This window comes from Thamnophis sirtalis, unplaced genomic scaffold, assembly GCF_051295495.1.
Source record: "Thamnophis sirtalis isolate CommonGarterSnake01/CBP01778 unplaced genomic scaffold, rThaSir2_p1.2 scaffold_5, whole genome shotgun sequence".
In the NCBI taxonomy this organism is placed as follows: domain Eukaryota; kingdom Metazoa; phylum Chordata; class Lepidosauria; order Squamata; family Natricidae; genus Thamnophis; species Thamnophis sirtalis.
This window is the reverse complement of record NW_028261385.1, coordinates 103,603,589-103,627,385: the sequence shown is the minus strand read 5'-3', so window position 1 is coordinate 103,627,385 and position 23,797 is coordinate 103,603,589. Positions and strand designations below refer to the sequence as shown.

Genomic DNA, 23,797 nt, shown 5'->3' with positions numbered 1-23,797 from the left:
TGTATGTACGTACGTAGGTACAGTTGGGATGGGTGTTAGCAAACTCTTCTCTGTTCCTTACTTATGATAAACTGTCTGTGGGGAAAAGCATATACGTAACTCTTGAGGAGCAAGCAAAGCTGACATAATCTTGTGACTAACGGAGAACAGGTGTATGTGAAGGTGCTCCATAATGGGAGATATTAGAACTTGGGAAACAAGTTTGGGGGAGGATATTATTAACATGAATTGTGTGCTCTTTCTTTGCAGTTTGGTTACAAGTCCAGGATTATTCAGTCCACCTGTAGAAAGGAGAACAAAATGAACCACCCAGCCCAATACAGAAGGTGCAGAGGGCAGTGGAAATGAAGCAAGAGGGCTTGAAAATGTCTGTGTGCAGTGATTTTGTGGAGCACATCTGGAAGCCTGGCTCCTGCAAAAACTGTTTCTGTCCCAGAAGTTTTCACCAACTGCAGGCACCATCCCTTAATCAGCAAGGCTGCACTGAAGCCTTGCAGGATTTGAATGGAATTGTAGCCAAAGTTGAGAATACGCCTTGGGAGGATGAGAGTCTAATTTCCTTGTCTTACTCAAAGCCAACTATTGCTGTTAAACCAACTATGATAACCTCGGATGCTGCTGGTGTGTGGGCGGATGGAAACTTGAATACAGATGTCTCACAGGTAAATGATTAATAAGGGGTGTGGTGTATTTTACAAGGTTGCTTCCGTTGTAAAAATCTGTAACTGCCTGGGAGCAATCTTTGTATTTGTTATGGCAGGGCTTGCACAAATGGATTCTTTCAATTTCTTGAACAGGCAGGGAGAAATTCACCAAACAATGCCCCCCCTCTAAAGCTTAGTAAAGTGGGAGATTTTTCAGACATTTATGATATTAGTGAGCAAGATGTTTTCAGTATAAAAGCCAACAGAAGTACTCAGATACGTCTTGGTACAAAAAGACTTTATCTGTTGCACTTTGATTCTTTGATTCTCCAATCCAGTTGAGTTCACACCGCTGCTCTGACCAGTCCAAAGCAGCTTCTAATTGCCCAGGCTTGGCTTCTAGCCATCTGAGCTAAGTTCATCTGAGATTCAAATATTTTCCAGCTGGGTCCAGATTCTTTGCCAATCACAATGCCAATTGCCCTATTCCCAACATACTTTATAATACATGAATAGAATTCAATTTGGAATAATACCTCCAGAAAGAGAAGTGTTGATTGACACAATCAACTCATCTCAGTTTTCCATACTTTTGCTGGCTAATGATGTAAGTTTAAATTTCCATGGCCCTAAATATGAGAATGGCAAGCAAAGCAACATGAAATGATTTTTTTAAAATGCCCCATTACTATACTACTGGAAATAGGAAGATCTCATGCAAAAGGACCGAGGTGTACAATTTTTCAGACTATCTCACCTGATGGTTACAAAATAACTAAATATTTTAAAGCATTTGGAAATCCCACCTCAGAATCTGTATGAGAAAAAAAACCTGTGAACAGTATCATTTTAGCGTTTGCAGGTCTCTCCAAAAGAGTTTCTCCCAAACCTGTGGGCATTTAATGAATTTGGGCATTTGATGAGCAAGTATATGCTATTAGATTAGCATTGAGCCTAGTACCCTAGGCCCTGTCATGTCACCTATCAGTCTAGATTTCAGCAGGACTTCTTCCTGTAGGCAACTGTATTTTTGGAGTGAATGGTTGAGCCTCCTAGATAGAGAAGCTTGAGAAATTAGCTCTCTCTGAACTTCAGTATGAATTGACCAGATTTTGAACTAAGGTGCAGGTTGAAATTTTGTTTTATTGACGTTGTTTTATTCATAAAATGCTAATCTAAAGTTTACCATTATGTCTGTATTATGTCAGTTACCCATTATGAATGTAGTCAGTGTAATGTTTATTTACATATGCACCCCAGATTTTTCTATTTTAGTTTAGCTGAAATGGTTTTGCTCAAGCATTTGACTGTTCTATGCTATAAGATTATCTCATTTTATAACTTTAAATTTTAAAAAAGTTATAGCTCACCTTTTCAGAAAGCTGGTTTCCAAATTAATTAACTGCGAATATTTTAAAACAGTCAATTTTAAACATGCAGCATTAATTAGACAGTGTCAGGAAAGTGTTTCTTATGTTATTAAAATATTGGAATCGGATTGAGAAGATCCAGGTTGAAAAACCAACACATTTAAAAGAACAAAACCTCTCTGGAAAACCATACCAGTATATCTTTCAGCCTGGACTCTGTAATAAATGTGTAGACAGAGGAAATCATGAAGAAGGAATCATGTATGTCATATTCAGCTCCTTAGAAGAATAGCAATGAATAAAAATGTCAAGTATGTTAAAAAAAATATAAAACAAAACTAGCAATAAAACTATCGCTATCACTTCTTTACCTTGATAGAAACAGAATGATCTAAACCAATACACAGAATCATTATAAAAAACAAAACTTTATAACTAATAATCAGCTTAACCTTCTGAGCAACCAGTCATCTAGTTGGCAGTTTCAATTTTTGTCCAAAGGCATTCTTGAAAATAAAAGTGATGCTGGAATCTGACATTCTTAATGAAAATATTTTTTTAATGTTAAAAGTCATGTAGAGAAAGAAACCTGGTGAGACTAACATGGGTAGATATTGTGCAGGGGAACTGCATTGGAAGTCTGTAACCTTTCTTATTCAGCCCAATGTCTCTGTTTTGTTTTAAGCTGCCAAGGAGTATATGGGAGTATATGGATATATTTGTTTGTTTATCAAATTTCTATACCTCTCATATCACCTATGTGACTCCGGGTTATTTTCAAACCATACAATCAAAGACAGAATTTAAAAAGAATAAAAACAAAGTTAAGGAAATTTTTAAAAATTTAAAAGCAGACAGAGTCTTGTCTAAGGTTGCATAACCTTGGGTTTAACAATTGGCAATAATAAATACTGTATCCCCTCCCTACAGTTGATCCATTAAACTATGCTAAAGTTGCCAACATTACTAATAGGATGAATCATGGAACTACCAGTATCTACAGTAGACAGATTATGAACATTATTAAAATTTCTTCTTTTCAGTAAAATTCAGTAGAACTTAAATGTGCCAATCTTTAGTTTTAGCATACCCAATAAATCTACATACAAAAGGAAAGTTTAGTAAATCTGTAAGGTGATATAAATTGCTAGTAATTTGATTCATTTGATTTATTGTTTTACAGTAAAACAAAATCACTAAATAAGGTCATAATCCCATTGATTCCAAAGGAGAGTTCATCCACATACTTAAAAATTGTTCAACATTTTTAAAATCATTATATTTTGGGGGGAAATGGATACAGCCAAATCATAAAAGGTTCTAATTGAGTTTTATACAAAGTATTTTTTTATCTTTTATTTATTTATAAAATTTATATGCTGTTCATCTCATAGTATGAGGTGAAATATAAACCCCTATCCCCATCTTGGAGAAATGCCTATCTTGATACATTTCATTTTGATCAATGCAGGGCAACGAGATGAAAAGGAAACCCCATAACATTCCAGAAGATCGTCCTTTATTCCTTGGCCCATCTGGTTCTGAAAAGGCAGAAAGAAATATCTCACACAGTAAAGAGGTAGGTGTCCATGGGGACAGGTCAAAGCACCCAGTAAGAGAAACACAGTCATGCCAATTTGGAGTCTCAATTTCATTCCTTGTCACTTCTGAGAGAAATACTCTTCCATCCACCCAAAGGGAGCAGTAACAACACTGATGTATTTAATTTCTCTGAGCATAAAAAGTGAAGGTTGGGCATACTTTCCCTTTAGTGTAAATCATAAAATCTTTGAGAAACCCACCACCAGTGTAGCATGGCCTGATAATGAAAATTATTTTTCAAAATTGCAGGGCCAGGATTCCATGGCCGGTGCATCCAGGATAACAAATTTCAGTGAAGATAAAAGAAGGGTCTTGAACTCATTCTCCAACTTCCATGTGCATGATTCTGTGTATAACCCCTTAAACCCAGAAAGAGACTTACTGGCATGTCCACCAGTACCTGTGCTAAAAACCAGCAGTTCTTTCGATTCGTCCCAAGGAAGTCCTTACTGTCTTCTGGTCAGAACCTCAGACCAAATTGAAAACAAGCCTACAGATAGCAGAGGTAATCCCAGAGAACCACAGCCTTCCTTTCAAGGAAAGAGCCAAAATGAACCCATCTATGCCGAGAGTTCAAAGAGGAAAAAGATGCAGCATAATAGCACTAAGATGATGAATCAACATGATGGGATGAAGAATCAACATGATGGGATGAAGAACCTCCATTTGAACTGCGAGAGGAATTTTCAAGATCCTGGTTCACAAAGTGCAGCAACTATTACTATAATGGCCCCACAAACAGAAGATGACCATCGAGCGTTCTTTCTTAGCAGCCCAGACTCAGCAGTTGGGGTACAGTGGTCATGTGTTAGCCCCACTATCAGCCCAGATATGGAGAAATCATCCTCTTTCTTTCAGCCTAGGGAATTGCCACAAGAAAGATGTGGTATGAATTCCAGAGGCAAAAGTCCAGAGGCTGAGTCTCCAATGTCCAGCAAGAATATGATTGATAGGACTCCTGCTATTCCTCCAAAGATGTCCAAAGGAAGCCCTCCTAGACTCGAAGAGTCTCTTCCACAATCAGTCAATTCTTCCATTAAAGCCAGTTCTTCCATTGCTGAAACTTGGGATACCAGCATGCCAAGGAGTGAGACAGATGGCACTGGAATTGGGCCTTTGTCGCCCTTATGTTCCCAGATGAACAGCATTTCCCCAGATGAATCCAGCAGAGGTCCTTTGCCCTCAGGGTCTGAGAGGAGACCAAAATACTACCAGGCCTCCTGGCATAGGCCATGTAGGATTGAGGAAGAAGAGGAGGAAGAGCAAAGAAATGCAGTGGAAATGGAGACTGAAATAACTACTTCTCCAAGTTTTTCTGCTCAGATAAAACCATGCCCTATTCAAGGAGTTGAGTCCGGAGAAATGAATCAGTCAACGACTTTTGCTTTTGATGAGTCTGGACCTGAGGAAGTTATAAGTCCTCGGCTGCCTCCAAAGAAACCACCCAGGTAAACATTTTTTAAGTTGCTTATAAATGATCAAAGCTAGGTAGATAGGATAAATGATGTAATTCAGGATGTTCCAGTGATGAATCTCTATTTCCCCTACTCCTGCTTTCCAGTGGAAATATTTGGGTGTTTCCTAGGATAAAACTTTTGCCTGTATATGTATGTGTGTTCTTAAGCAGCAGACTTCTATTTTGTAAGTATTTCTAGTTGAACCAGGGTTTCAGAAAACCATTAGCTGCAACTTAATGGAAATGAAATTTTGCTAATGTGTTTTCAACTTCTGTATTTCAAGCATAAGTTGAAATCTAATTTTTTCTCGTGTGAGACTTTTTTTAAAACTATAAGCTGATAGACAAAAACAGCATTTCAGATGATTGAGCAGTGAATCAGTCATTTTTCTGGAACAGTCTCTCTTCAAGTGCAAACAAAAGCACATTGCTGGTCAGAGGAAAACAGATGTGCTTGAATTTCTCACTCTTCTGACAAGAACTTCATTGTGTTGCTCTGAGTAAGTTCATCCTGCTGAATGACTATCTGTAGTGACCAAGAAGAAATTGTAAGGAAAGATCTATGACTATTTATTTGGGAAATCAGATATTAACTATTATGAAGTATTTTTTCCAAGAGAAAAATGAAAATTGAAGGGCGGGGTGAGTTAGAGAAGGCTCCAAGCTAGGTTTTTCAGATGTGTAGAACTAAAACCCCAGTTAGCATCCATGTTGATTAAGAATGATGGAAAGTGTAACCCAGTGAAAGGAGGAAGTGGGGAGAGGGCACTGAATTAGGGAAAGCAAAATTATTAAAATATGGCCCTCTTATTTGGTACTCTTTGCTTTTTTATTGGTAATTCCCTAAATTTCTGCACATTCCTGAATGAGTAAAAGCCAAATAATTAGGCTTTTTTCCTTTATCTGATATATCAAGGCAGAGAATAGAGTACAGGTTCAGTCACTAAGACTGAGTAATGAATATTAACATGAGTAACAACACCTAGCTTATGCTGTATGGGTGAAAATACGGTGAAACTATTTTTACTTACTTTGACCCAGATACTGAAAGAGGTGGTCCTTGTATAACAACCACTTGTTTGGTGATTGTTCAAACTCATGATGGGAGTGAACAAGTGGCAGTTACAACTGGTACTCGTATTTATGTCCATCACTGCATCCTGTGGTCACATGATAATGATTTGCGATCCTCCATGCCAGCTTCCAAGCAAAGCAACAAGCAAAGTCAATGGGGAAGCTGGCAGGGAGTTAGCCCAATATGAGATCACTTAGGGTGGCCTCATCCATCTTACTACTGTTACTATTGTAACGTAATATTGTAATATGATTATTACCTGTACCACATAGTTTTTTGAAATGATTTGTTGACTTGGTTTAGTGTTACATATGAATTCAATAAATGAGGGCTTGGAAAACAACTTTGTTATAAGTTGCTGCTCTGGAACATCCAGAAATGAAGGAATTTTCATTTCATAAGACATTGCCTCTGACTTGAGAGAGTTGTAATAGTTTCTAGTATTTTTTTTCAACTTCAGTTAAACTTTAATGACCTAGGTCAGTGGCCAATGAAAATGCATCAGGATCAAAAATTTATGACTCTTCATCATTAAACATTAGTTTCAGAGTTGACTTCCTGTTGAAGGAATTAAAACTGATCCCATTAGCATGGTGTTGGCCCATCTGTAATCTAAGAATATAGATTTGAGACATCTTAGCAAAAACACTTTTCAATTATTTTACTCATGGGAAAAAGATTCCCTGCTTCAGATGTTAGCTTGTGAATAGATAGAAGGGACTCATTAAATTAGCCCCATTATGTGTCTCAGGAAAGCTGCTTGGCTGTTTATCTCAAAATTCAATTCAGGGAATGCTTAAATAAAATGGAATTAAAGTTTCTATTTTTAGAGTCTGTGTTACTTCATTTTTAAACTCTTGCGCAGAGTGGCAGAAGGAATGAACAGTTCTTTGTTTCAGTCAATAGTCAGCGATCAATTAACCTCACAAAACATAATCATCCTTTATCTGTTATGTAGAAGGAAAATGGATCTTTGTGTATCATTCAAATGTGCTGCAGGCAAGTCTGGAAAAGAAGAATAGAGTTGACAGGGAAATGTAGTGATTTTTAGCACTTAAAGCCAGAACCCTTTTTGAAGAGGGAAATACAGAACGGCCATATAAAATCACATCACTTAGGAGGATGGAGAGAGGCAGGGAGCAGCTTGTGACCTATGTTAAACTCCTGTTCCAATTAGCCTTGCCAGTATAGCCAGTTGTGAAGGTTGATGGAACATCTGGAGGCATAAAGCTCTGTTAGAAGCCAGAATCACATTAAAATGACATCTCGCTCATTGTCTCATCACAAAAATAATGTAATTACATAATTTGCAGCTGGCACATCTGTGGCTGACACAAATTGCATGAGTGCATCATTTGGGCAATCATGTCATGAAGTGTTTGCTGTCATTTGCCCGCCAGGATACCTATGTCTGGAGTAATTGCCTTTAATGCAGACTTTTTCTTCATCAAAATTAGGATGGAGAAAAAGTTTTAGGAATAAAATTGTGCTGATATCTTAAATTAAGGATATTGAACATTAAGGCTGTAATGTATGAAAATAAATGAATAGAACTTGCTTACTATTTCACACACATATGGACACATAATATACATGATTGTGTTGTGCATCTTTTCCTTGTGTGTATTCTAATCATCAGTCATTTTTCTGTATTTTGAAGAAAGCTATTCCAGATGTCCTAAAGGTACTTTTTCAAGAGGCAACTGAACTTCCTTGTTTTTCTTAGAAACTTTCTGCTTCTCATCAAGAAGCTTCTTCAACTCTGACTGGAGGGTGGGGAATGGAAGGATTTACATTCCTTGCAAATCCTTCCATTTCCCACTATCCTGTCAGAGCTGAATAAGCTTCTTGGATGAAAAGCGGAACATCTTCAAAGAAAAACAAGGCAGTCCAGTTGCCTCTTGAAAATGCACCTTTGGGACAAGCATGACCTGGATGATTGAGAATCTCCATAGGCACTATTCCAGATGTTATCTCCCTCCTCATTATATATATATGTGTGTGTGTTTTTACTTTTTGAAAAGATGTTTCATTTTTGCAAAAGGAAGCACTACCGTTCAATTAAACATGGAATCTCCACCTTCAATTGTAATTTGGGGACTTTGGTTTCCATTTTTAAGTGAAGCAGTTTAATGTGCCAATGAGAACCTATCTTTCTTTTGCATCATTCACAAGTTCTGGAACAGTGTCCTTGACTCCCTAACTAAATGCATGATGTAGAGAAATATTTGCACATTCAGATTTTTAAAAAAATATAAACCACTGTGGAAACTGGACAGAACTCATTTGTGACTAAATAGAGGCAGACCTTGACTTATGACCAATCGCTTAGTGACAGTTTTAAGTTTTGATGATGCCCCCCCCCCTTCTCCCAAAAGCTACTTACAACCCAGTTCTGAAGTTCTGGTAGCTGCCCTCTCCTCCGTGGTCATGTGGTCACTTTTTGGGTGCTCAGCAACTGGCCTGCATTTATGCCCATTTGTAGAGTTCCGCAATCACACAATCACCATGTATGATATTTTTGTTGGAAACTGGTGTTTTGCTTCCAATTTCCAGCAAAAACTGCCCCATAGCAAACAATGGGTTTGCTTAATGGCTGCCACATTCTCTTAATGACCACATCACAAAAGGTCATAAAATCACCAGCCACATGATCATCACAACTTACAACCATAATTGCCAGGCTCAATTACAATCATGAGGCGATGAGTACCTGTAATGCACAATTGAGCTAGACTGATTGATCCAACCTAGTTTGACCTGTTCTCAAGATGAGAGAGAAACCATGGAATGATCATAGAAAAGGCTTTTTCTATTCTCCTTTGCCTTTAGTCCTGATAGAAGATAACTTCTTATTCTTTAGCAGGTCTCTCAATAGCCCAGGAGATTTTTTGGTGAAGAATTGTACATGCTCTTTGATGGGACTGCCAATTTCCTCTAAGTTCTTTTTCAACCACAGCATAATGGAGCTCTTTATCTATGTTTTTCATAGTGAAACTGATTTTTTAAAAAATTCAACTATTACCTTTTTAAATGGACGAATATTGAAGTTTTCATTTATGGGTATGGAAAAAGTGGTGCTGATGAAGGTTATAATTTCACACTTTCAAGCCGATGAACTCAATTGCTATTCTAAGACTAGCACAAGACTTTTGGGGGGGTTGTTTACTCATTTGCACTTGCCAAGGACATTACTTCAAAGCTGCCAAATGCCCCACTTCTTTCAAATATTACCTTTGGCTAACGCCTTTGCAGAAATGTCCCTCTATTCCACTGATCGGGACAGCAAAATGCAGGAACAAAAGAGAAAGAATATCTTTTTTTGGTTTCAATATTTTTCAATAGAGCAATACTTCTGTGAACTGTGACTTCTTCAAAATCAGTGTTTGAGACTTTTTCCAGAATGTTTTCTTTTAGGGAGGCATGACTTCATTGTTGTAGTGGTACTAACAGAATAGTATTTGGTTTTCTTCTGCATTTATAAGTTTTAATGGGAAGTTCAATCTGAAATTCAAAGAACATGCAAGTAAGATGTGCTGCTTATGGCTGGAAACTGGAAAACCAAATTTGACAATAGTAAGCGGTAAAACTTATGATCTAGGAATTCCCATGATTTTTTTTCATTGCTAATACAATTTTCAGACAACCAGCAGATGGAGTTCCCAGAAATCTGTTTGACTATATTTTTTAGTAAAAAGAGATGGAAGAGCTTGGTTGTAACAGCAAAGATGTAATCTGGCTCACTGTGGGACAGATCAAAAACTGCTTATGCATGAGTTCCAAGTCCAAAAAACAAAGCCAATCAGTTTCTGCAGTATGGGAACCAGAGAAACTATGGAACAAAATCAAAGAAATCTTAAGGATGAATGTAAAGGGAGACTGCCAAAGATCAAGAAACAGAAAAAAAGCAAATTGGATGTCAGAACAGTTGGTAGAAATTGCTGAGAAGAGAAGCCAATATGAAAACTAGTGTTTAAATTTAAGTTCTCAGAATGAACTTAACCAAGAAGTTCTGAAAGCTGTTAAAAGAGACCAGAAGCAGCATCATAACGACTTCTGTAAAGACAATGAAGATGAGAACAGAGATGGAAAAACAAGGGATGTCTTTTTGAAAGATCTCTGAACTAAACTCAAATTAATAGGCAAAAGGATGCCAATGGACAGAATCTGATTTCAGGAAGATCAAACAAATATGGAATATGCTGAAATTAAAAAGGAGTTAAATTTAGCAGAAAGTAGCTAAATGCAAGCTATCTTAAAAGATATTCCCTATTCACATTCACAAGAATCGTTAGTGCTAGAAGATTAAGTTATATCAGAATTCTACAATTCCACTGTCACAAGGCTACAGTGATTGATGAAATAGCTATAAAAATATAGCAACCAACAGAAGAAGAAACGACATTGCCACTGATGCACTTTGGACATCGGACAATCAAGAACCAAAAATACCCCAAAAGTCAATATGTCCTTAATTGACTATAGAAAGACCTTTTATAGTGTTGATCACATCCAATTGTGGAATGTCCTTAGAAAAATGATTATCTTAGAGCATTTTATTGTCCTCATGTAAAACCTATACAATAAGGCAATAAGCCACAATCAGGCAGAACTAAGCATGGAAAATCCAAAGCACCAGAAGGACCATGAATACACAGCCATTCAATCTTGTCAAGATTAAGTCTGTTCCTCCCCAACTATCTCCAGGCATTGGGATAAGACTTTGACTTGTTCTACCAAAGGGCTAGATGTACAGATGGGAATCTTCAGATGATAGAGAATACCTGACCTTGCAAGGATGACCTCATCAAGCAGCTCCATGTAGTTATTAAAACGGAGGGGGCAAGAGCTTCAAACCTGTGTCACCCTATACAAACCAGGGGATTCTGACTCCCTCCTTTCTTTCCTATCAATTTGACTAAACCAAATTCACTAGGCATAGTGAAAAGTGTGGTACCACCTATCAGTCTGCCTCCCAATAGTCCAGTCTCAATCTCCACAATCAGAAGGATATTATTATCATTGTATTGCAAGCAACTAAGAGATCTAGGAAAACCAAGATGATTGCATCACCCCATCCTGGATTAATAGTTAATAGTTCTCAGCAAATGTTATCTGTGCTACCTACGTCCCAGCCTGAAAGCAACTGAAAAAGGTCCAGATAATCTTCCTCCCAGGCTGTCTGAAGTTGCAGCCTAACTATTGTCTCAACACCCTTCCTCCAAAAAGAGACCAAGCAGAAACTTTCCATATCAATTGATTTCATGCAAATTGAGCCTCCTCCTTCTCAAATATGAATTCATCCCTGGGTATATCCAATCATATATAATCTCTCAGGAGGACTTAACCAGCCAATAAAAACAGGCATCAAACAAACATGCTGATTAACACACTCCATTTCTTTAAGAAGTACAGGATCAAACACAATGTCTCTAAAGGGGATATTGTGACCTCTCCCTTCCCACCACTGAGAGAGAACTCGGGAAGTTATTTTCTTTTTTTTCTTTTTTTTAAATTAACAAACATGTAAAATACACACACACAAAACTTAGACGTACACCACATTTACACAATATAATACGAACAGGAGTTTCCTGTTCTTTCTAATAGCAATTATCAATCGATACCACTCACTTTATATTATTTCCCCTTCTATTATATTTCATTTGGATTTCACCATTCTTAACCCTCTTATTTTACTCATAACTATTATTTTTGAGTTTTGTTATATTCCTTCATTGATTCTTGTTTCTTTCCTCCATCCACCTATACCATTTATCCCATATCTGGTAGAATTCTGATTCTTCTTTTCCCTGGATTTCTTTAGTTAGTTTGTCCATTTCAGCACAATCCATAACCTTTCTTATTGTTTCATCTTTGCTTGGAATTAATTTGTTTTTCCATTTCTGGGCAAAGGCAATCCTTGCGGCCGTAATTATATGTAGTATTAAATACTGGATTTCTTTTTTGTATTTCGCAGACATTATTCCTAATAAAAAAACTTACGGTTTCCATTCTCTTTTAACCCCTGTTATTGCCTTCAGCCAATTTTTGATCCTTTTCCAAAAAAATTTAGCCTCCTCACAGGTCCACCGTAATGGTAATATGTTCCAGTATTGATTCGCATTTCCAACATTTTGGGGAGGTATTTGTTAAGATTTTAGCTAACCTTGTTGGTGCCAGGTGCCATCTGTAAAACATTTTGTACTGGTTTTCCTTGTATGCAACTGATAGTGTCATTTTTAAGTTTGTTCCCCCAAATTTTTCCTATTTGTCTAATTCAATATTATAGCCAAAGTTCTGCACCCATTATATCATTTGTTCTTTCACAATTTCCTTTTCCATTTTATACTTCAGGAGAAATTTATATATTCTCCCTATCATCTTTCTATCTGAGCTTTGAATAATTTTATCCAATTCATGTGGTTCTGTTTCGATGTCATATAATTTAGTATCATTATTGTATTTAGTTTTGATTTGGAGGTAAGTTAGCCAGTCAACTTTCATGTTCTGTTCTGCCAATTCTTCAATTGTTTTTAACTTTCCCTGTCTATCAATTAAGTATTTGTATCTTAGCATTTTGTTCAAATCTATAAAATTTGGGTGAAGTTATTTTCTAAGCTGACAAAAACATATCTGTTTTTCTGTTCCCCAAGCAGCAATGCTTTTACGTATACATCACTTTTATTCCTATTCAGAAAATGCATTTTATATAAAGCATAACACAATGGGAACAAACAGAACTCTTCCACAATGACTTCCTGCAATCAGTGCTTTGCAAAGGCAGCTAGCTTGCTTATGAAAAGAATTTCCAGTCCTGAAATGATGCCATTAAATAATGATATTCTTTTGATGAAATTAGTGTATTGTCAGATTTTTCTAAACCGAAGTCGGGTCTTCTGATTTCATACCATTTGAATGGTAGAGTAAGGTATTGTTGAGTGCTGACTGCTGGTTTCTGCTATTTATCCAGCTATTTGGTTTAGTTCTGTGGGGTTTTGTTGGTATTATTTTTTTATATTATGCTTTCATGGGTTTTCAAATTAACACCTTCTTCTGTGAATGTGGGATAAGTTACTCATATTGCACAGGTAAACGTTAATTAATTTTAAAAGGTAAAACTCAATAGTCCTTGGCAGTCCAGAAGATTAGAAAACAAAGTAAAATAATTCCTAAATAAGAATACATACTGTATGACTAGATTGTTGCTATAGCTTTTGAAAAATCAGAATCAGATGGACATGGATTTAGGTTTATGGCATATGTTAAAGTTTTATGCAAGCTAGTTATTGTGTAACTAAAGCACATGATGGACTTTATTTTTTAAGATAAAATAGAAAAATCTTAACAGACCTATACTTGTCGAATATTTTAATAACAAAATATTTTAATAACAAAATGTCAGAGACCAATGGACCATAACAATATTTGATAGATCAATCTTTTTTAAAAAAAATAACTATGAAGTTCTTGAGTTTTAGCTTCTTATGTTTGAAACATCTGAATCAATGTCAAGCAATAAACTATTTTTTTTTATTGCAAGAGTTCCACTTGAAGCCATGTGTTCATGCATGTTTATAAATCTTGAATGCTACATATTTTCTCTTGGAGGGAGGGAGGAAGGAAGGAAATAATTCACTACTAGTTGTGCCATCCCAACTCCATTCCACCCTATCCAAAAATAAAGTGGGTAGTGAACTTGGGCCAGTCACTTTCTTTCAGTTCTAAAAAGAAGGCAATGACAAACCACTTCCCGGGGGGAGAGGGGACTTGCCAAGAAAATTGCAGAGATTTGCCCAGGAACTCTCCAAAATTTAGACAAAATTGAACAAAAAAACCCCCCTAGCTCAGAGTTATATGATAGTCCCTAAACGGTCATCTATCCAGAGACTGACAAATTTAGTACTTGCTTAAGTTTATAAATATACCACTACACCTTTATCTGTCTGTTTCTTTTTATGTCTTGTTGTAAGAGGCCACTTTGTTTGTATGTACTACATCTTGAACAAAATAGGGACAAGAGAAATAGATACAAACTGAAGCAAATCTAGCAAAATCGAGCTGGTCCTCAAACAGACCTACTATAATTCTTCAAAAGCAACTTATCTATTGCATACATTCACCATATTTTATGGCATATTCTCCCTTCCCCAATTTCTAGGCGTCATCTACAAACAACAAAAAATGGTGAACTGGAGCAGCTCAACAGTGATTCTACTGAGAGCCTCAGGGGATCAACAGCCAGCTTGAATTTGGATACAAATCCACTCAACAGTGGAGGTAGTTAAATTTTGTGTACCCGTGTGGGATTGTGATGATTATGTAAGAAACGTATTCTGCAGATGAAATGATTTGTACTTTGCATTTCTTCAGTTGATCCAAAAACAAACTTTTCCTACAAAATCAGTTTGCCATTTTTTCAAAGAATCTTGGGAGCCATCTACTTGGGAGGACTATAGGCTTATAGTAATTTATAACGCTTGTTGATTCATGAGTCAGGAAGGTATTGCAGGGATGCAAGAACCCCAGTTAGTAGTGAAGTAATAATACAGCTTATTCATTCATTCATTCAGCCAGCCAGTCTGAAATATTTACATGATCTCCCAATTCAAACAACAAAATTCTAGGTCTCAAAATTATTTAGCAAAAATATAGAAGGAAATGAGTATCTATTACTACAGCAAGCTAAAACAATTAAATGGCAAGCGGGACTAAAATATGTTATAACCAGTGGTGGGATTCAGCCAGTTCGCACCACTTTGGGAGAACAGGTTATTAAGTTTCCGAGCAGTTTGGTGAATTGGCTGTTGGAAGAAATCATTAGGGCAGATAACCGGTTGTTAAATTATTTGAATCCCACCACTGGTTATAACTCACCAATTGGGAATTCTGCTCATCCTGATCTAAAAATCTAGGAAAAGGCCCAGTTCTTAACTACCTTTCTAAAGGCCTGCAGGATTAGGAACCAATCCTACATCCAGAGGGACACTTTGAAAGGAAGGTACTACCGTCCCCCTGAAAGACTACATAGCTTATTTCTTCCTCAGCTAAATGTAAATTCTGTTTTCCATATTTTTGGTATATATCGCTATGAGGTGCAAAAATGTTTTCTAGGATAGTTATGTAGAGTACCAGTAATGGATTCATTCCATTTGTTTGTTGCCTTTTGCAAATTGAGAATGCACCATTAGAGACATGGTGCAGGGAAGAAGTGTATTGATAGGCAAGCAAGGTGCCCTTCGGGGAAAAAATTATCCAGCCTTGTTTTTTAATTGAGGAATTTATAAGAAACTTCTGAAGTCCCACTAACTTATTTAGAGACATAGCATGAAAGTCATAAAAGAAAAATACATTTTTCCCAACTTAGTAATTGCCTAATTATGTGATAGAGTTCACTACACAATTGTTTGTCACCATTAGAAATAAAAAATTATTCATTCATTTATTTGTCATATTTATACAGCTGCCCATCACACAATCAAGTGACTCTTTATATAACTGTAATTAGCCTTTTCCCCACAGTTTCCCCAAACAGATACGACAGCTTGCTATGTCACTACGTGATTTTCTGCATTGTACTTGCAAATCAATAATACATAATGCAAAATTAGAAAGAGCAAGCATATTCCTAACCTGTGAATTTAATTTGAGAAGGGGAATGCTCCTTAATTCCAGAAAGTTAGGGGGGAAAGCATATATTAATTGTTTTAAAAAATGCCATGCTTCAACCAACTTTGGTTTTTCACTAGGTTGCTTTTTACCAGATTGTCATATGGCTGACTTTCTGCTTAAATATTTACCCTGTTCCAGCTTCATTTCTGTAGGGCAGTCAGCAATACTCGCCTATGTGACAAAATGTCGGTGATCTTCAAAACACTGTGTGGCATTGACTTCTACCTAACAGGAGTGTTTCTTTATTATACTTAGTGATTCATTTTCCATATTAGTCAGTTTATTATAGTCTTAGATTAGTACGCCCATATGAATATATATGTGTTATACTTCGTTTCCACTACATAATTTGTTGGAAATGACTTTGAACTCTACCCTACAAACTAAAACTCCAATTTTAAGGTTGTTGTTGCTACTAGTTTGATTTGAAAATATATGATTTCACCACCTTCTCCAAAACCTTCTCCCCAAAAATGAAAAGTGAGAGATGAAGCAAAGTTATCCAAAATGACTGAATCAAGAAAATATCCCATCTGATGGCACATCCCACTTCCTCAAAGAAATGTTAACCACTTCCCAAAGTCTGCCTAGTCATACAGAGCTTAGTCACCTTACTAACCAGATACATAGCTCTAGGTCCAGCCTATGGGTGGCAGAACATTTATACTACAGAGAACCCTATCTAAATCCTTGGCCTCCACAGTCCCTCACACATAAATACTTGAACAGCCTGTCAACCTAAACAGACCTGCTCTATCAATCCCATTTCTTCTTCCACAAAAATAGAAGCATTACATGTTCATGATAATATGTTCACTATAGATGGCAAAATACTCTTAGAGAGTACTGATAGGGTGAATAATTCTGCCACAAAATGCAATGCTATCTACCTATTTCCCCCAAATAGGTAGGGGGAAATAGGTCGATAGACTCTATCAGGGGAGAGAGTCAAAGAGTATGTGATATATTTACCAACTGACTTGAGGATCAGCAGCAAGAACAAAAAAAATGAGATCATTTTTGTCTATTTTGCTGAAGTAGAAAAAAAACTGCTGACAGCATTATGATTTCAAAAATCAAGTGATCCAACTTTGTGGGGGACCATAGACACATGCTGTACAGATCACGTGCTACATCTGTGTAACATGTGACAGAAACAATGGTCCAGTTTGTGATCGATTTTGTCATATGTAAAATGAATTGAGCCCTGGGTCCATTACTGTTGTTGTCTTCTGATAATCCAGTTGGGTACCCAAAAAAGCTTTGCTGCACCAGGGATCAGTGGTGGTGGTTGCTTAAGAGCCATTGTTGCCCAGGTAAGTGATATCGATATATGGGAAATCATTTGTTCCCATACCATATTTGGTAATGAAGATATTCTCAGTAAATGATTCTGTTCTTTACTTCTGTGTTTCATTTTCAGACAGAATTTTAGAATTTTATACTAGGCTCATGCTGCAAAACATCTTTATGCTGCCAAGATTTTCTGGCTTATAATTATCTTACTTGTCTATGTATTTTTGTCTATGTCTATGTATTTTAGGAGAATTGTGCAAAATGAGTCTTCATTCCTCCGTCCATACCGAGAAATCTGTCTTGCCTTCCGTTCATTTTGCTGCATGTTTGACTGAAAACACAGCACCCTGCAAAACTGTGGAGCCTCCCCCTCTGCCCCAAAAGAAAACTGTCAGCAGAGCTCTTTCATCACCCGATGGATTTTACTGGGACTCATCCTCTCCATCCAAAGCAGCCGTTTTCCCGAGCTTCAAGTTGAACTCCAGTCAATCAGAAAGTAACGTCTGCATCCAAGAAAAATCTCTCTTTTGCTCTAACTTGGGAATCAACCATCATACAATTTCCTCCTCTGAGTTTCCGGGAAAAAACCTCATAGGGTCCACCACTACTCCATTCCCAAGTTCTGCTAAGAACAGCAGCCTTTGTGGCTTTCAGGATAGAAACCTTCTATCTCGTTCTTCCTCACAGCACAGTATATCCACCCAGGTCTCCTCAGGCTCTGGCCTTCAGCTCCATAACCTCTTCAGCAATATCAACAGCAAAGAAAGCATGTACAGCAAGTTAGGAGGACTCTATGCAGAATCCTTGCGCCGCCTGGTCTCCAAATGTGAAGAGTATTTTATGCATGATCAAAAAAGCGAGCTGCGTTTTAGTGAAAACTACTGGCCTTTCTTCAAACTTACTTGCAACACACCATGCTGTAATGCGGGAGACGCAGTATATTTCTGTGCAACATGTGCCAAGGATCCTTCTAGCACTTATGCAGTGAAAGTAAGTAGTTGAAGAATATCATTTTGTAAAGTAGGGGGTAGGAAACATTTCTCATGCCTTATACCCCACCCCCTTTTCAGGAAATGTATCAAGCCAAGAGTTCATTCAGCTAAAGCCAGAGCCAAGAAGGAGCAAGTGCTCCCATCCTGCAAAGTCCCCTTTGTCTTTGTGACACTTCAAATAACTAGAGGAGGAGACAACTTTCCAGAAGTAATGAAAGGTCCAGAGAGCAGGTGCCAGAGAGCAGGTAAACCTAGAACTAAGGACACATTTCTGAACAGTGAGAACAATTAACCAGTGGAGTGGTTTGCTTTCAGAAGTTGTGGGTGCTCCTTCACTGGAGGCTTTTAAGAAGAGATTAGACAGTCAATTGATATAGGGTCCTCCTGCTTGAGGAAGGGGTTAGATGAAAAGACCTCCAAGGTCCCTTCCAATTCTGTTATTCTGTTATCTTGAGGTCTGCATGATGATTTTTAAAAAGTTCCATATGATTACCTAGGTGGAAATTCTCCTCAGCCACAGTTGGCTTTTAGCTGGTCTCTTGCTGCTGGGAAAAGACATCTGTCATTACTCTGGAGAACTTTAGTAGCTCTTAAATGTATCTCCTAGAGTCATTGTTGAGTGGCTTTGCTTGAGTTGAAATATAGGCAAGTCATGAGACCTTGAGAATATCATTGGTTTCTTTCGCTTTGTGTTGCATTGCCTGTGTAATTAGTCAAAGGATTTTCACTAGTATGATTTAAATGCTCAAATTAGTTGGTCTCATTCAAAATTCCTGAAATAAATGGGCTGGGGAAAAAATCTCCAGGTTTCTGGAACATAGGGCAAAACAAATATACCAATAACTTTTTTTCTTCTTCTATTCTGATCAAAATACTTTGGGCTTCTATTTGAGGTCTTATTTTTGGATTAGACAATTCCTTTCAAATAGCAACATTCAGGGGCAAATAGCAGGTAGCAGGATCAAGCCCATTGAGAAACCAATGTGGATTAAAAAGGTGAGCTTCAAGAAAAACAGAAGTACAGGGAATAATTAACTCCAAAATGCCAAGTCAGAACAAATAGATTTTTTTAAAAAATCTCTCAGGCGCTGTCATCAGAAAAGGAGAATTTCTGGACCTCTGCCAATGTGCTTGGCACTGACATCCTCCTTCTTTTAACAGGAAAGTGAAGTGTCTGGAATCAGGCCAAGAGGGTGTGTAGCTGGGATTGTTCTCCTGGCACCCCTTTTAGTGCCAGGAGAGCAGAACAATCAGGAAGTGAGTCTTGACCCTTCTAACATCATTTGAGCACGAACCTGTGCCAAGAACTTCATGAGGCCCTGAATTCCTGTGATTCATGAGAATCCTCCATGGGTGCAAATTAGTCATCCTTTCAAATGACCATGTAGGGCAGGGCTTCCAGAATCTACCGGTGCTCAAACCTACCAGAAAGCCCCGGCTTCTCTGGCAGTTGCCACCTTTGTTCTGGCTTATGGTTCTATAAGTTTTTAAAGGGTGCCCTGGCATAACTGCACACCCTTAAGTAAAAAATGCCCTCATCCTTGAACTTTCAAAAAAAAAGAGAGGATATTTTCAAATTATTTCACTCAAATAATTTTGATTGTCTAAGTTCTAGATAACAGTTACATCTTTTCAATCCAAAGAAGCTGGAGATGGTTTTAATCACATTATAAAGAACCTGCTTTACTTTAACTCCGCTGATCTCTTTGCCTTTTGTGGATTGTGGTCTTAACTTTCAATGCTGTGCACGAAGTGTTGTCTGCATAGATGCCAGTTTCACAAAAGGAAAGGGCTTGCTCTCCTGTCAATCAAGCAATCCCACGGTGTGTATTCACAATGGGTATTTAAAATAGAGACAATTACAATTGCTAGGAAAGGAAATAAGCCTTTTTTGTGTGTTCATTGCAGACCACACGTGTTTATGCCTATGTTACAAAATGTGTCTTTATTGTCTTAGGCCCACACTGTAGCACCATAAGGCCGAGTCTAGAAAACTAAGAACTAAGTTAGGCTGCTGTGTGGGAAAATTTAGTTAAGCAGCTTGGGAGAATCCTTTCGTTTTTCATTGCCTAAAGATTTGATTGATTGACATATTTCAGGACTTAGTCACTGAGCTAAATAATTTTCCCATATGCCTCTCTTATGTTGCAAAAAGGAAGCCACAACTCATAAAAGAGGAAAACTACAACCTCATCATTGCTTGAAGTCATCCTCAATTTTACCAGCAGTTTCAGGCCTGCTTGAAATTTTGAGCTAAAATATGGATCTTGTTATGAAATAACATCATTTTGATTTATTTAAATTAGTCGTTATGTTGAATATCTAAAATCTGGAGCATTTCACATAATATCCAAACTCCTCTCCCACCCCACCCCCTGCCATTTGCAGGAGGTGGATGGGATAGCTTTGCATAATTTGGGGGTTTTAGCACACAATACAAGGAGGACTACAATCTTCATCTGTATTTTTTTAATCCAAGTTAATAATGAGACAGGTTTTTTGAGTAAATTGTAACCCAGGAAGAGATATAAAATCCTCCTTTTAAAACACACTGTTGGGAGATCTTGTAGTATAGGTAGTATAATATATTGTTGATATTAAACTTCATTTTTTTTGTGGATGTTCCAAAGTTTTAGATACTGAAGTGTGTGTGTCTGCTCAAAACAAAACAATATATCAATTTATATTTGAAGAAAAAGATTTAAAAAATCAATAGCAATGAAAATCATCTTTTTGCTCATGTAAGTCCAATAGAAATGGAGGAATTAATGTGGTAATAATTTAAGGAATATCAATTGTAGTAGTAATAGTAATAACAATATAAGAGTGTCAATGTGCATTACACTTTTGTCTCTATTCAATTGTGTCAGATTCTTGGAAACTGACTAAACAAGTCCCTGCAGTTTTCTTGGCAAAATTTTTCAGAAGTGGTCTGTCATTGCCTGCTTCTTAGGGACTAGAGAGTTTGATTGGCCCAAGGTCACAAGCTGGCTTTGAGACCAAGGCAGGACTAGAACTCACAGTCTCTCAGTTTTAGCCATCGCCATTACAAAAAAAAACCTCTTCTTTACAGCAGCCACCCCCAACTTTTTGAGCACCAGGAACTGATTCTATGGAGAGAGATTTTTCTGCAGATCAGAGGGGATGTGGATGGGGCTTTGCTTTTTTGTGCAACCCAGTTTCTGGCAAGCTGCAGCCCAGTGCTTTACATAGTATCATAAGGGAGGGAAGTAGTTTAGACATAGGTTGTCTCCATTTAGATTAGATTTACAGAAAGGGAATGGGGATGAGAAAAACCTAAGACAGTAAGCCAGTACCAATGGGTTCATGTCTAAATTACTCAGTAGAGGCCAAGTAATATGAAAACTAGGAGGGTTCCTCCAGTTCTGATCATTCCTCACCTTCTGCTCAATCGTAATTCCCTGTCCTTGATATTTAGAAGTGATTGACAGCTCATGCTGTAAAGGTATTTGGAATTCAATTTATATCAGACCCAATAACCATGATACAAAAGCTAAAAGCTATCTGGGAACCAGAGGCTAAAATATCTGAAATTGCTCTTTAGCTCAAAACTTCTCTAGATACTCCTTTGATGACTCAGCTGTTTCCCACTCAGCTGCTCCTATATCTGTTTCCTTGCTAATTGCTTTAGGGGATATCTTTGCCTCGGTATCTAGTTCTTTGTTTCCTAATCAGTTTCCAGATGCCAGTGATATTTTCAATCTTTGCTTGTACTTTTTCCTCATAGATATGTACACACCAAGACATTAAAGCTGCAGAATCCTGTATTAGCCCTTCTATTCCCTTTCACTTCAATATCCAGCAGGACTGTGGGCATTTTGTAGCCACTGTGCCCTCCAGCATGGTAAAGAATACTTCCACGGACAGTCAGTGTCCTTCCCACACTGCCACTGAGCAAGAGTGTGTGGTTGTCATTACCCGTGAAGTGCCACACCAGACTGCTGCTGACTTTGTGGGAGTTGCTGAAACTTTCCATAAAGATGAGCCGGACCAGTATGAGAGGAGAGTGTGTTTCCTGCTGTTACAGCTTTGCAATGGGTTGGAGCATCTTAAGGAGAACAATGTTATTCACAGAGATCTCTGCCTAGAAAACTTGCTGCTGGTGCGCTTCAAGCCTTCTTTAGGCTGTGGCAGGACCAAAAATGACAAGCATCTGCCAAGGCTCCTCATCACCAATTTTTTAAAAGCCATGCAAAAGCCAGGCACTGGTGAATCCAAAGCAAAGAAGAACCAGGCCCGGTTAGCTCCAGAGATTGTATCTGCCTCCCAGTTTAAAAAGTTTGACGAGTTTCAAACCGGCATTCTCATCTATGAGCTTCTGCACCAGCCTAACCCATTTGAAGTTCAGACCCGTCTCAGAGAACAAGGATACAACCAGGGGGACCTCCCTGCCCTTCCCAACCTTTCCATTTATTCCAGCGGGCTCCAGAAACTTGCACATTTGCTCCTGGAAGCAGATCCAATCCGACGTATCTACATTACAGAAGCAAAGCGGATTCTTCAGTGTCTGCTTTGGGGTCCCAGGAAAGACATAGCAGACCAGCCACTAAAGCACAAGGAAGCCCTTCATGGAACTCTTCAGAACTGGATTGACATGAAACGGGCTTTGTTAATGATGAAGTTTGCCGAGAGGGCAGTGGATGCAGAGCACAATGTTCAGCTGGAGGACTGGCTTTGTTGCCAGTATCTGGCCTCTGCAAATCCCTCCTCTCTCTTTAAGTCTCTGAAACTTCTTAATGTCCTCTGATCTCTGTAGCGTTTTCAAAGCTGGCATTGGTTCTGGCAGAATCTGCCTAAGAGTGCACTTAGTCGGCTCTATAGAAAGTGGGTGCACACGTCACATTTTTCCTTTGTGTAACATTAACTAACCATTAAAAAAAAAGATAATGCATTTTATGCAGTCATTGTGAATGTTATAAAAATGTAAGCAGTGTTATCTAGATTCCACTTCTAAGTAACTCTTGAAAGCCCTGTTGAAGTGTTTCTCCCCCCACCACCCAATTTGAAGGAGTTTGTTCTTGTAAGATGTTTTGTTGTTATTTTCATATGAAATAGATTTAAGTTAAAACAACATTGGTCTTTTGTTTTATTTTTGTGGGTTAAAGAAAAAAAACCAGGGAGAACTGTGCAGCCGGTCCCAACAATGCTGCCTTGAAATTGCATTTTACTAAACCACTGAAGCCAGTCCTTTCAGTCTTGTTCCAATTCCATCTTGGCTCTTTGGGTTGAGATGTGCTTAGTGCAGTATTTCTCAAGATGATGCTGGCTTGGGAATTCTGGGAGTTGAAGTCCATAGGTTTTTAAGTTGTTAGGGTTGAGAGAAACTGGCTTAGAGAATACAGGGCAGGGAATGATGGGATCTTTCAGAGGAAAGAAAAATGGAAAGTTGAATCTCTTTGGGGCAAGCTTCTGAACCATATTCAGCAGAATTTCAGGCTCTTGTTCAAAAGCAACCTGTGTACACTGAAATACAATGATCCCAATGCAAGGTGACACTATAATGGAATTCCTGGGGGGAACAATCTCCTGACACCATCATTAGCTCCTGTTTATACAGGAGTGGAACTGTTGTAAAATGGTGCCTCCGATCCCCATATCTGCAAGCAGAAGAGCATTCTGGCAACACAGTACCTTTCCCCACAGATCTGGTTTTATATGCTTAATTACCA

At 37.9% G+C, this 23,797-nt stretch overlaps 1 protein-coding gene across 1 annotated transcript in view; it reads left to right on the top strand.

Moving 5' to 3' along the window:
* The window catches only part of PRAG1 (PEAK1 related, kinase-activating pseudokinase 1), a 36,706-nt gene extending 13,507 nt beyond the window's left edge, over nucleotides 1–23,199 (top strand). Inside the window, exons 2-7 of the mRNA XM_014054704.2 lie at nucleotides 250–662; nucleotides 3,486–3,593; nucleotides 3,866–5,064; nucleotides 14,309–14,427; nucleotides 17,363–18,105; nucleotides 21,856–23,199. Coding sequence (XP_013910179.2) covers nucleotides 345–662; nucleotides 3,486–3,593; nucleotides 3,866–5,064; nucleotides 14,309–14,427; nucleotides 17,363–18,105; nucleotides 21,856–22,875 — 3,507 coding nt within the window. The 5' untranslated portion in view covers nucleotides 250–344 and the 3' untranslated portion in view covers nucleotides 22,876–23,199. The remainder of the gene's footprint in view (nucleotides 1–249; nucleotides 663–3,485; nucleotides 3,594–3,865; nucleotides 5,065–14,308; nucleotides 14,428–17,362; nucleotides 18,106–21,855) is intronic.
* Nucleotides 23,200–23,797: the final 598 nt, after the last annotated feature.